The 15,421-nt window shown below is 26.8% G+C and overlaps 1 protein-coding gene and 1 long non-coding RNA gene across 4 annotated transcripts; one reads left to right on the top strand and one right to left on the bottom strand.

Annotated features, from left to right (window-relative positions):
* Nucleotides 1-2,459: 2,459 nt before the first annotated feature.
* LOC126552756 (uncharacterized) lies at nt 2,460-4,615 on the bottom strand. Of its 3 annotated transcripts, none has more exons than XR_007606170.1 (3): nt 4,257-4,615; nt 3,843-3,994; nt 2,460-3,764 (listed from the first exon to the last, which is right to left on the bottom strand). It is a non-coding gene; the product is annotated as an uncharacterized LOC126552756 (long non-coding RNA). The 3 variants fall into 3 exon arrangements; XR_007606169.1 differs by having other exon boundaries at nt 3,843-4,013; XR_007606168.1 differs by having other exon boundaries at nt 3,843-4,042.
* A 99-nt stretch (nt 4,616-4,714) lies between these two features.
* Nucleotides 4,715-10,030, top strand: LOC114124019 (pseudouridylate synthase RPUSD2-like). The gene is made up of 2 exons (XM_050206616.1): nt 4,715-4,905; nt 8,281-10,030. Exon 2 carries the CDS (start codon nt 8,291-8,293, stop codon nt 9,911-9,913), a length of 1,623 nt encoding a protein of 540 aa, XP_050062573.1. The 5' UTR covers nt 4,715-4,905; nt 8,281-8,290; the 3' UTR covers nt 9,914-10,030.
* The last annotated feature ends 5,391 nt before the right edge of the window (nt 10,031-15,421 follow it).

Raw genomic sequence — 15,421 nt, forward strand, 5'->3', positions numbered from 1 at the left:
TAATATAACTTACATTATATAAGTTATAACATAAATTAAAAATGTTCATAACTCACTTAAAAACTGTTTTACCGTAAAATATGAACATACGAACCTGGTCTTACCACCAATACCAACAAGTTTCATAAAAGGTCTATTTCTCTGTAATTTTTAAACGTGATCTGAATGATCTGATAAGCGTAAATTTATGTTACATACTTGTAAAACTGAGACAGCACATGCGGGTGTGGCGTCCTCTTAAGTAAAATTATTTCTAAAAAAAAAAAAATGAAAAATTCGTTATAAAGCAACATTTAAGTATAGCGTTATACGCATACGTAAAAACGTAAAATATCAAATTTCGGACCTATCAAAGTAATGATTTACACAAATTATTTTTTACACCATCGTTCTTAACTCATTGAAATACCTACATGTTTAAAAAAAAACTGAAAAAATTGCGTGGTAGCTAAACTGCAATTGTTCCACCTGTGGAACTGTGAAGTGGCGCTAATAAGAGAAAATAATATGAAGCTTCCTTTATATTATTATTTTTCTAAGAAAAAGTAAACAAAAGAAACAATTTTAATTATCTTGTGAAGTATAAACATTATACATCTAGTGAGTTCTTAAACTGAGCAACAGTTTTTGATTAAATAAATCATGTTTTAATAATTTGTGATTTATATTTACAGTTAGAAATAAAAAATTTTTAAGTATTTATCCAATTATTTTTATGTGTACTTTCTATTAAAAATGTATGATTACCTGATTTAAATAAAAATAACTATAACCTTAGCTATAAATTATTATATGTTATAACAAAATATTTAAGAGGAAAAAAATATTAGCACACACCCTTTTTTATATCTGCTCGTTTGTATGTTATAATGTTTTTATAAGTTACAGTCATAGCAGAGATTCTCAGTATGACCCACTTTAGAAAAGATTTAAATTTTAGTGATCACAGTGATCACATACTAACTTTTTTTTTTTTTTCAGATAAAATTTAATCTGACAGTATTATGATAAAATATTTCTGGTATACTTGTAATAAATTTAAATATTAAAGTAATAATATTATTGCGATCCTCTTATGGTCACAAACTTTTGGACTTGGTCTTGCTTAAAAAATGTTTCATTAAGCTTTAAATAAGTATGTTTATTTTAAAATAAATTAAATGAATTAAAAATCCCCAAGAACAGAGTCATATAACATTTGGATTTAACATATTATTGCATACAAAAAGGTATTAAAATAGTTTTTTAATCATGAACCTAATAAAGTCTAGTTGTGACACTATATAAGCACCTTAAAATATGATTTAAAAAAAATAAAATTGTTAAGTATTAAGAAATACATTGCGCCATTTTTTTTTAACAAGAATAGTCAAAAACTTGATAAAAACTATGAAGATATAATTATGCTAACTATGTAATTATATTTATATATCAAATTAAAATGATATTTTAGGTAATTAAAAGTTTAAAATCAGTTATTCAACATTGAACTCAAATACAATTTTTTTTTTTTTTATATTATATTTTTAATATTGAATTAAATTACATTCTCTACATTAAATTGTTTTTAAAGTTTCACCATTACAAAGTAATACAATGGCAAATCATATATTATGTTAAATTTTCAAAACTGAAGCAACAACAATTAAACTTTATCTGTGATTAATGTAATTAAATAAGAATTTACTAAAAGTTTATTCCACATCACAAGATGTTATCAATGTATACTTCATGTTGTTATTTAAAAATTGTTGAGTAGAAACAGAAATAATCGTCATGACTTTAAAATAATATGTATAACATTGTACAAGTTAGTCTACCTACTAAACTACTAGTTACTACACACTTATAATATTTACATTAAGTACTAGTATCAAAGAATAACACCTACTATTAAACCATTAATCATTCAGTATTGTTAACAAAATATGTAAAATTAAAGCAGAAATTTTAAAATAATGTAAAAATATGCTTTCATGACAAAATATAATATGTAAAATAAAATATGCTTTCTTTTATTACAAATCACACAAAACAATTACCCTAATAAATTTATCAAGTTTAAATAAAAATATGTATAATCATCTATATTACCCAGTCTTAATTATGATATTTCACTAGGAATAGTAAAATAATGATACAGAATACGATGAATGAATTAGAAATAGTAAACATGAAAAATCTAAATGTATTAAAATTAAATGGAAGTGATAAATTAAAAATTGAGAAAATACATAAATAAGGATAGTTAAAATATCAACTTATTTAGATTTACATGCTTTGATTACTTAATTAATATCATTTAAAATGTTTTTTGTTATGAATGTGATTTTATTTAGTTATTATAAAATGATTTTTCATGTATAAAATATACCAACTATCATATTTAAATTTATTAAATTACATAAAAACATACTAGAAATATTTATAAAAAGCAAAATAAAAGCTTTTTAATATTATAAACTTTTTAAATGTAGATAAAGTAGTTATGTTATTATGTATTTATATATTAGTCAATTTAAATAACATGGTAGCATAAATATATTGAATTAGTTGATAATGATTTTACTCGAAAAAATTATTGGCTACTCTATTAAAAAACATTGACATTGGTTTGATATCAACAATTCAACAATGGTAAAAATAGTGATTTGAATTAAAGTGATGTCACAGATTTTTTCTATCCATCACTTTGCAGTCATCCATAATATTTACTACCACTGTTTTTTCATAACGTCTGGAGAATATTTTTCTAGAAAAGTATTAAAACAATATTATTGTTATTGTTTTGTTAAAATACATAATAAAATAAAGTATAAATAAACACTAAAATATTATCAAGTAATTTGAAATATTGCATGGGTCAGATAAAAAAGATACCCGGGTTGGCAACCTTCCTTATTTAAAGGAACAAAGTTACGAATTTCACAAACTCTATATGAATCAAATCTTATAGCCAATAGCCATGATATAAGAAACCAAGAACAATACACATATAGCTAACATTACAGAAACTATAAACAACATTATCAATCATCCACAAGTTATTTTCATTCTGTATCTGATATTAATTGTCAATAAACATTTATAATACTTATTTGCTTTTTTTTTGTCTTTTCATGTGGTTCAATAAAATGTATATTGTTGTTTTAAGCTATACAATTATTACTTTATAAGAAATATTATTTATGTACATTTAAAAAGGTTTGATTGGATAGTATCATTAAACATCTTCTAAGAATTTTCTATTTAAGATGCAATTAATAAAACAGACTAAGTTATCTCTTATTGAATTATTATTAATTATTCCTCAATTTTAATAAAATTATAACAATTATTTTAACTTAAACATTTTTAATGTTTTTCAACTTTTTCACCTTTTTATTGCAACATATTTTCAAAACTTTTTTTCAGTTAATTTTTGATATTCTGAATTAACATATATGGAATTTATTCTTGAACGGTGATAAAAGTTTTTTGTGTCAACATTTTTATTTCACTTAAATATGTTACAACTAACGTCGTGTACAAAATTTCATAACTTTAGGTTTATTTAAATTTTTTTAAAAAATTAAAGGTAGGTGGTCTGGTGGTTGAATTGTGGTGGTGTGGTGGCGGTGAAATTTAAATGGTCCTTGTAGAGTTTCAGCTCATTTGGACTTGATTTGCTTATGATACGGCTGCTATGGTCCCAGTTCAGTAAATCAGCAGTTCAGCAGTTCAGCAGTTCAGCAGTACAGTAAATTAGACAGTACTTAAAAAATCTAAATTTTCATGAATTAAATTACAAATATTGAAATATATATATAATTCAATGTCTTTTAATTATTATTTATACTTACATGCACCTCCAAAGAATATTTGTACAATGGACTTATGATGTTTAAAAGTGTTGTCAAATCCAATGTAGTATTATCAATTGACTATTTATGATTAATTCTTTTTGGAGTCATTATAACTTTGCAGGATTTTCAACAGTTTTTTAAATAAAAATCTATTAAATTAAATTATCTCTGTAAAGATAAAAAATTCATCCAGCCAACTAAACCAAAAATATATTGCATGTAATCATATAAATACTAACAATTATTAAATGTACAAGACTTAAAGGTTTAAATATGCTCTTTATTATTTAATGTTAAACACATTTTGAAATCTCTAGATACATTTTATATCTAGTAACTTTAAAAATAAAAATTAATAGTGAACATATTATTAAAGTATTAAACAAAGATAATTTACTTATGAGTACGTACTTAGATCTCCTTTTCAAAATCAATTGCTTTGCAGACTTGGATACTTTCCACCAAATGAATCACACGATGATATTTAATATTTATAATAGTTATAATTGTATAACTATAATTACTATTACTACTACTTATATTAACTGTATCGAACGTTAGGGGACCTGGCTAATTATTGCCTACCTACTTAATTATTTTATTGACTTTATTATAAAGTATTGTATATTTTTAGGTATATACCTTAATTTTACCTTCATGCGAGTTTCTCTTAGTGACTCAGTAGATAATCACAAACAATTATTTAATAAAAATAAAAATTTCTTAATGTGTAAACTTTACATTATACTATAGTAATCGACATTCGTCTGAAATCGTTTATCATAATTTATCAGTATTATACACAAACAAATGTGTGTGTTATCACTCATCGTGTTTAGAGTTGATAATTCTTATCTTTAAATCTTTCGTATTTCATAATAATTCATACTAGTTGAATAAATTCAGATTTGTAGATTTATTGTTGTTCATTTTTGAAATTTTGAATTTACTTTATTTACTTCAATCATTGTTGATGTCATGTAGAAAAACTCCATTTCGTATTATGATTTAATTGCCTGTACTGTACGAAGCTCTATAAACACATAACTAAGTTATTCAGGTAAGATGCGTGATTTTTTAATAATTATTGTACTATTGTATTTTATTTAGTTATTTTATGAGTTGATTTGCTAACATATTTTATAATACATTTAGGACTGGATTTCATCAATATTGCATTTTTTTTTTCATCAAATAAATCAATTTTGTATAATTTATGTTATAGAAATATGTAAATAATTATTTCTTAACTAATTGTATAATACAAACTTAACTATGATATTGTTAAGCTTTATATATGATTGGGTTGGCTAAGTATAAATAAAGTAGATACTATAAAGGTAAAGCTATCAAGTGTCATTATATTAATAAGATATAGGTAATAATAATTTGTTATTGACCAATAGTTTTTTTCTGTATTCAATAGATGATAATTTTTTATAATATTACGTCCATTGAAGATCACCAGTTACTTCATTTAGCTTCCTGTGCACAGTGCACCTGATTATCCTTTTGCGTTGTTTTTATTTATTTTTTGCTTGTTATCTCATTTTTTTTTATATATTTATCTCTTTGTTAACTGTTTATTGTTGCTTTGTGTTCTACTACATAGCTGGGAAATTTGTATCATTGTGATTTATGAATTATGATTATAGTGTATGTATTTTTCATTGTTTTATTCTAGTAAAACACATATTTTAATCTCTATATTTTCCAGTATTAATGTTATAATACCAATGCTATTAGTAGCCTGTTGGTAATGAAAGTTTAGTTGGTACAGTGTCACTTGTAGTATATTATAACAAATTATATTATACAAGCAAATGCTTATAAATAAATTGTATAAGTAGCAATTAATAATTTTATTCTTAACTGAAAGATCTAGTAAAAATTACACATTTATTATTTTTATGTATGAAAATAATTGTACATTTGTTGGTATCTGGTAATATTAAAAACTACTGAACCTATTGTCACTAAATTTTTTGCACATATTTCTTGAGATATCTGTATTTAATAACTTATATGGCTACTATAAGGTATTTCTCATAGGAAGATAGTTTTGGATCATAAAAATCGAATATATTTTTGTTTATGTATAGAGTTAGCATTTATTACAGAAATGTAAGAGATTTATATAATTTACATAAAAAAAAGGTTAGGTTAGGTATGTTCATAGTTTATATACTCGAAAAATAGGTACTTAACTTTTATGAGAAAAATTTCAAAGACTGTTCTTTGAGAATTCAGGAAAAAATTAAGAGTAGGTAGTTTTAATTACTAGCCTATGATTGTCGATTATTTATACATATGGAGAAATACAATCTATCCGCAGTAGTCGTAGTCAACTAGTGTTATAAGAATTTAATAGTTGATACTTGATATTATTTACGTATAATTTTTTAGAAAAATACTTGATACTAAATTTTAATCATATATTGTAAATCAGTTTATTATTATTTTATTTGAATTAAATTGATTTTTTTTTTAATTTTTTAAATTTTTTATTTTAATATAATACTTTATTTTTAATGCCGACTATTAAATAAAAATTAATAGCTTTAAAAATTAAATTTTGAAATACCTATAATAAAAATTTAGTTTTTGTATAATTTTACTCATTTAACATTTTAATTGTACATTTTTTAGGTGTTAGCTGCACAAAAAGTTCGATTTATATTTATAATAATGCAATTGGTCAAATAGTTAATGACAGGAAATTAGATGATAATTTATTTATTTATTTATTTATAGAGAAATCTACTGATGTATTTAATGCTATTTAGTTCATTGAGCTCGAAATTTAAATAAAATAAATTTTTTTATGCTCGGCTATTGAAAATTTATTAATTGGTGTATTAGTGGAAACTCCTAGAAAACCCTAATATTTAATTTAATTTCAAGGATTGGAAGACTGCAAAATGTTGTCTATTCTTAATTAAGTGTATCAATAATAATTAAATTAAATTAAACCTACTAGGCGTCATAAAGTAATTCTCAATAGAATTTGATTAAGTTGTACGTGGTTGATCCATAAATATTTAATGACCTGATTTGATCAAGAATTATGACCCCCATTTGGTGAAATACCCTCAGTTAAACACTTAATTTGTTTTTGCTATAAACACAACAAAATCTATATCAACCTCAAAACAGCAATTAATGAAAAACTTGGTCCTGATTTGGATAGTATTGAACAAATATTCAGAAGCTAACGAAACTATATAATTTAATATAATCACATAGGTTTTTCTCAAATTCCTCTAAAAATTATTGTTGTTTATTAATTATTTTTTTGTTTTATTGTCCTCTTTTTATACAAAATGTAAAACTTTATGTTTACCACCCTAAATGTGCAAGTTCTCTTTAAAATTCCTAGATCAATAATTTATATTTTTGTGTCTTTATCTTCAATAAACAAAAAAATATTAATAATTTAATACCAATCGGAGAAATTTAAGAATTTTTGTGTTAAATCAGACTAGACATTTAATTATACAGAGTTAAATTTAATATATTAAAATAAATTGTATGTATGATTTATTTTATCTTGATTATTTCCTGGTAGCAACTAGCAATAGATAAGCAAGCAATGAAACTGCTTTGGTATATTATGTACCTATATGTATAGCATTCCAAAACATTATTATTATACATTTAAATCAAATGTTTGAATCTTAATTTACTCAAATAATAAGGTATTACTTTAGGTTCTAAACTTTAAAAATGTTTCTTTATTGAAAAAAAAAATATTAATTGTAAAATGAAAATATCAAATGTCTACGAATACCATAAAAACCGATAAAATGTTTTGAAAACTATATCATTACTTCTAATTATTAAAAAAAGTTGTGAAAATGTCCTATGTTTGCCCACTCTGATACCAACTACAATAAACATGCTATCATTACTATTATTACCATTGCTTTTAGTAATAATTATAAAATAGTTTTGAAAAAGAGTTAAATTTTAACAGCACAAGCACATTATAAAAATTAATTTTTGACTACAATAATTAAATAATTAAATAATATGAAAACTATGATAATTCATACCTAATTAATGAATAAATAATTGCTTAAACTGACTTATTTTAGATTGAAATTTTAAGCATCTTATTATATCTAGAATAATCTACGATATTTTATAAAATATAAATGAAATGACACAGTTATTAAGTGGTTATTTACATGTGAAACATATGATATATTAATACATGTATTGGACTCTGGTAAAGGAAGTGAAAATAATGTGGCGTATCTAACAATTTCAGGGTTAAAAAAAACTATTTTACAAAATTTAAAAATAATGATTATAGGTACCTAATAATATAACATATTTTGGTACATACCTAGTATAATATTATTTTATTTTTATTTTTATTATTTATTTTGTGTTGTAAAGTTATAAATTTGATTTTATAATTTGTTCACAGAGTTGTATGTATGTCGTATGGTCGAATTGGATTCGGAATTCAGCGATTCATACAATTGTTCTCAAAGAACTCGCTTGCTGTCCCACTAAAAAATATGGAAAATAATATATCACAACATTCGGTTACGCATATTCGTAATAAATCAAACGTTGGTGTCCAGTGTTCCACGCTAAACGATTTAGAAACAACCGACTGTAAATCAGATGAATGTTTGGCCACCGACGAAGACGAATGCCAAGAAAACCCAGACTTATTGCAGATAAGTAAACGTAAACTTAATGGTCAGGCTGAGCACACGAAGAAGCTCAAGAAAGCAAAACTGGATCCTGTTCCAACGACACGCCCAGGTTACACGTCTGAGAGGTTCGACGAAACGTCTTATTACATCGAAAACGGTCTGAGGAAGGTTTATCCTTATTACTTCACATTCACCACCTACACCAAAGGACGATGGGTGGGCAGGACTCTGATGGACGTATTTGGCGAAGAGTTTCGCGCCCATTCGACCGACGAATATGAACGGCATATCGAAAAGGGTTCACTGACGATAAACAACGAACGCGTGACCGCTGACTACGTATTAAAGCATAACGATCTTCTGGCGAACGTGGTGCACAGACACGAAGTTCCGGTGGCTAGTGGCACGATCGACATCATACACTTGGACGATGATATCGTGGTCGTCAACAAGCCCTCCAGCATTCCGGTACACCCGTGCGGCCGTTACAGGCACAACACCGTGATATTCTTGCTAGCGAAAGAGCACGGATTGAAAGATCTGAAGACCATCCACCGACTGGACCGGTTGACCAGCGGCGTTCTGATATTCGGCCGGACATCGAACAGAGCGCGGACGCTGGAGGCGCAAATACGCGATCGAAAGGTAAACAAACAGTATGTGTGCCGCGTCGACGGCAGGTTTCCCGAGTCGGTTGAGTGCGATCAACCGATCGAAGTGATCAGCTACAAAATTGGCGTGTGCAAGGTGTCACCGAACGGTAAACAGTGTAACACATCGTTCCAGCTGATCGGTTACAACGAGCGGGAGGACATCAGCGTAGTATTGTGCAAGCCTCGTTCGGGTCGCATGCACCAGATCCGCGTTCATTTGCAGTACCTGGGACATCCGATTCAAAACGACCCGTTGTACAACGACACGGTATTCGGCCCGGAGAAAGGGCGAGCTGGCAATTTCGGCAAGACCGACGAGCAACTGGTCAAGGATCTAATATACGCTCACAACGCCGAAAATTGGACCGACGACCGACTTCCTGTTTTACCGGTGGTAGACGATAAACTTTCGGTTTTAACGATGGCAGACGACAAACTTCCGGTTTTATCGGTGGCAGACGACAAACTTCCGGTTTTACCTGCGACCGAAAACGGAGGGCAAGCGAAGAATAGTGAGATGGTCGGCGTGTCCACACAAACAGGAATTGACATGCCGGACATTGGATTTGACGAAAAAAAGCTCACAGTAGATGCTCACTGTCAGGAGTGCAAGATCCGCTACAAGGACCCAAAACCCTCAGATCTTGTCATGTACCTACATGCTTTAAGGTACAGCGGGCCCGACTGGGCGTACGAAACGCCTATGCCTGCATGGGCCGATGTCAATTGGCAAGAACCATGATTCCTCTTAGTACACGACACTAGTGTATCTTAACTTGTGGTAGTTTTGTTCGTGGTTTATTTTGTATTTTGACAGTTCGTAAATACGTGTTTAATAAATAATTGTTTTCAATTTTAACTTGCATTTCATAAAACCGCGAATGACCTCTATCTTGGTCATCTTATAAACATTTAGGTATCTGAGCTCGGTTAATTTGAACGGTTAATGTAAATTTACATAAATTTAATCGTCTTTTCATTTTCTATTTATAAAACTACACTGAAAGTGTTGTTACAATACTTAAAGGTTAAATGTATTCTATTTTACAATCTTATAATGAATTACAATAATTACATGTAAAAGTTATTTTATAGGCTATTTATAGGTATATTATTATTTTGTTAGCCATTAGTTCTACAAGCAATTAAAACAATTAAAAGTTCAGTAAAAATGTTCAAGAACATCAGTTTATCAAACAGAATAAATATGACTTTTATAAAATTAAATTTGTGTTTCACAAACTGTTATAATGTGCTAATAGTGAATAATAAGTGAGTATCGTGAGCAAATTATTGAAAACATTAATAAGACTCAAATTGTTATTATTAATTTTTACTTTATTGAAAAAACATTTAAATTGTATTTCTTAGTTGTATCGCATTATTAATATTGCAATTCCAACCAAAATTGAAAAAAAATATTATTTTTTTTTAATAGAGCAAATTTATAGTCTGTAATATATTATGTACAATAATCGAATAGGATATCTTATGATGTGGAGAATATTTAAACGATCAATAATATACTATGAAAAGAGAGACTCTTCAGTGACAGAACCCTCATGTGTTAAATTTAAAAATTTATTATCAGTTTAACTGAAATTAAAATGTTTAGTCAATCTTGTGATAATTAATATTTTATGTTATTATTTATGAAATGTAAAAATATTAAATACCTAATGCTTTTGTAAAGATCATAATTAATAGTATAATCTTAAGTATTGAACAAGAAAAAGATATATAAATCTACAATTACTATAATAGGTATAATATTAGATATGTATTGAAAAAATGTTATTTATTTGACTTAAATTTTCATAAGACTATAACCAAAATTTTATTAAACTGTATACTTCTATAGAAAATAAAATAAGTTAAAAAAATATAATATTCAAAATATATTAAAATAAAATTGATATTTCAATTGATAGTTAAACAATAAAATATTTTATTTTATTTGAACTCAGAAATCAAACACAAAATAGATACATAATATTAACTATCCGGTTTCTATAGTTTGTATGCAGTTGATATTTATTTATTTTTCATGAACTAGCCATAAAGCCTTAATAATAATTAACATAAAATCAATTGGTGAATAAAAATGCATAATATGTGATTAACAGTTATCAAAGATTATGACGAACAAAAATTATTTAAAAAAAAAAATAATACCTATATAATACAAGAAAATAAGGAGTGCCTAGAACGTAAAAATTGACAAAATATAATTCTTAAATCGACTTCTCATTATTATTATCAAATCTATTGTCAAAAATCCGGAAAAAAATATTAAATAATATTATGAATTAATATGGTATTTGTACAGGCATGTTTATAATTTAAAAAATGTTGAATATGTATTATGATGTCTATATTTTAATTTTAATAAGATAGCTGAATATAGCTGATGATATACATTTTACTTTATATTGTTTAATATGTCTGTAAAAAAAGAGTGGTCAAGTGAGTAACGCTCTGCTGTATAGTAGGTCACTATAATGGATGTATTAAATTTGAATCCAATGATAGGTATCATTGTACACGAAAAACGATTCTAAACGGAGATGATTTTGTCAGCCTAGAATATAATATATGAATATTATGAAATATGTATATTATATTTTAAATGGGGTGGTGAAAAAGGATATTTATGTTTTAATGACTTGAATACCTAAAATTAAATCATGTAGGTATAAAAAATTCCAATTTAAATAACTGGTGTATGTTTCAAGTTTCTACTACTAATAATTTTTAACTATAACAAAAATCTAAAATTATTTGATAGTAAATCGTTATCTAATCGTTAACTAAGGATAACATTTTTTTTTAATTGGCCAACGTTCAAGTTTTTTTATAATTATTATTATAAGCCAAACTTATGGAAAATTTAGACTTCAATTTTTAACTGTTAGTTACCTGTACACATTTTTTTATAAATTTTAATTACAAAATAATTTGCAAATATTCATGATTATGACGAATTGTTATTTTTTGTTTATGTTTGAAGTTAAAACGCTAATAAAAAAAAAAAATTGTACCGATATATTCTTATTTCTTATAATTTTTGAATCACTATACAACTAACTTATGCGGAATATTTTATTAAATTTAAATAAATGGCAATTTCAATAACTGGTGAAATTTTCAAGTATCTACGACTTACACTTTTTGAAATAATAAGAAATACGTAAAACCGTTTGAAGATAAATATTGTTATCGTTAGTAACACAGTTTCGTAAAGGACAACCAATAATCTCAATTAAGTTTTTTTTATCGAAAAAAACATAAATTACAATCTATGCATTCTTCATTCAACAGACACAGCACCGTGCGATTTTTATTTTGTTCCCAAAGATGAATAACGTGCTTGAGACGGACAGCGTTTTCAAGGTGTATATTAAATAAAACATAAGCCACGGAAAATTTCTGAACATGACTTAGACCAGAGACACTTCAAAAGTAACAAGAATGCTGGAGACACTGAATGGATTCAGAAGAAGATTAAATAAATTTATTTATTTAGTATAAATGTTTTATTTATTTTTTTGTACAATATCGTCAGTATCTATACCTATAATATTGCAGATTGACCATAAACCTCGTATGTCTTAAGTTTTAACACCGTTCTGTTACTCTGACAACTCACATCGTTGTTATGTTATTTATGAATGATTTGAATAGCTATTAAAATGTAATCATTAATTTATTAATTACAAACCAAAATTTAATTTTACGATGAGCTGCCCGTGCGATCTATATTATGATCTTCGGTCGTCCGAATTAAACGAACAATTGACGTCGTGGTTGCGATCGATGACCGATCGGAACGAGTATTTCGTGAAGTTGTTGAGGACCAAAATCGAGCGGCGGGCCCGTCTTGCCAACGCGGTGAACCTGACGTCGCAGAACGCCGTGGCCGAGACACGACTTGCGCTCGTGGACAACAACGAGCGCGCAGCGGCCGCGTCGGACAGAGCGGCGGCCGAGCTAGAGCGTTTTGCGGATGAATTGCGGAAGGCCGACAACGAGAGCGTCGATGTCTCGACGGCCGCATTGGACGCCGAGAAGGAGCGACTTCGCGCGATCATAAGTCTGAGGCGCACGGCGCTTGAGAAAGCCGCGACCGATAGCAAAGCTGCCGGCGATCAACTGTGCCAGTTGCAGGCCATTAATGACCGGATGAAGAATAATTATTATAATAGTAACAAGTGAACATTTCACGGAAAAAATATTTTATTTTTTTTTTTTAATGTATAGTTTATGTAAATAAGTTGTAAAAATAATCAAAATACAATTTTAAATCTATGAAATTTATATTAGAAAAAAAAAATTAACGTGACTTCAAAATAATTAACTCATTAAGTTAGAAGTTGCTTATGAATATAAAAGTAACTCGTTAAGTAACTTGGTTAAAACTTAAAAGTAAGGAACTTAACTTGTCGACTCGTTAATTGCCACCCTTAAATATACTAATGTAATATATCAGATAAGAGAAGGATTCTTTCGTAAATTGTATTGAGTATAAATATAACTATAAAAAGTGGGTACCGCTCTGCTGTATATTACGTGCCGTGTAGATCACTATTATATATTATAGGAGTGTTAAATTTGAATCCAATAATAGGTATCATTGTATACGAAATCGATCCTGAATGGAAATTATTTCTCAGCCTAGGATATAATTTCCAGTGGTTGGTGAAAAATGTAGTTTATATTTTAATGGCCTGAATACATCAACATTTAAGTACTTTTATAATAATTATTGTAAGCCAAACTTATAGAAAATCTAGTACCTATTAAATTTTCAATTCTTAGCTACTTGTACAAACTTTTTTATAAATTTTAACTACAAAATAATTTGCGAATATTAATGATTTTGACAAATTTTTGTTTATATTTGAACATCAAATGCTAATAAAAAAAAATTGTACCGATGTATTCTTATAATTTTTGGTACACTATAAGACTATAACTTATGAGAAACTTTGTATAAAATTATCAAGTATTTTGACTCAGCCAAAACATGTTTATCGATATTTATAAAATAAAAACTAAACGAAAACGAATATTATTGCAAATACTTATAAACAACATTAAAAATAATCGAAATATTTTGAAAATTAAATCATGTAAAGGAAATGCTAATCTAATTAACTGGTAAAATTTTTAAGTATTAACTAATTAAGTAAGACTTATACTTTTTGAATAATAACAAATATTTAAAATCGTTATCGTTACACAACTTCGTAAAAATTTAAAATTCAAACGCTCATAAAATTTTTTCCTGTAATGATGTTTCGAGTTTTCTCTATAGTTATTTGAAGTAAAACTTATGAAAAACATAGTATTGAATTTTTAACCTTAGATATAAACACAAACAATTTTATAATATTTCACCTACAAAATTACTTGTAAATTTTTGCGATTTTGACATACTTCGTAAAAATTTGAACTATAAACCCTTATGAAAAAAAAATGTGACTTGCGATTTTTTTTAACAACTGCAATAAGAACAACTCATAAGGAACCTTGTATTAAATTTTCAAGTTTTTTTGGTCATCCAAAATTGACACTTCAAAAAAAATTTATTCTCAAAAAAAGTCAAAATATTTTGAAAATTTGACTGACGTATATAGATAACATTAATACAAACAATTGGTGAAAATTGAATTTATTTACAGAGATTAGTTTTTGTATTACAACCATATAAAAAAATCGATTTGTTCGAAAACTGGTTTTGCGAAAAAAATTCCCGTTTTTCTGTCACTTTTTTTGAAAACTACTGGAAAAATGGAAAATGTTTACTTTTCACTTCTATAATGCACCAAATATATTAATTTTGCCATCGTAAACCACCCCCAAAGTTTGAAATTGAAGCATGATTTCGACAAGTTATGCTGAACAATGAACACAGAAATAAATACAAAAGATCACACACACATCATTGTAAAATCATTACGTTCAGAATCTAAAATAGTGATTACGTATAATTTAATATGAACAGTACCATGTTAATGGTATATGATGCTTTGGGAATAATCATAATTTATGCCCCTTACTATTATATGGCTTTTGATTTAATTTCTAAAGAAACTAAAATTTTATTTGTATTAGGCATTAGCTTTGTATAGCTTTATCAAAACCGCTTGCTATGCTCAGAAATATTTTCATTATGAAACACGTACATTTTCATATCATTATTTTTAATTAACTAATAACAAAATAATATAAATCAATCTTTTAATTT

Source organism: Aphis gossypii, chromosome X (assembly GCF_020184175.1).
Source record: "Aphis gossypii isolate Hap1 chromosome X, ASM2018417v2, whole genome shotgun sequence".
NCBI lineage: Eukaryota > Metazoa > Arthropoda > Insecta > Hemiptera > Aphididae > Aphis > Aphis gossypii.

Excerpts from the sequence above, each read along its gene's own strand:
- LOC114124019 (XM_050206616.1), top strand. The coding sequence starts at position 8,291 with ATGTCGTATGGTCGAATTGGATTCGGAATTCAGCGATTCATACAATTG.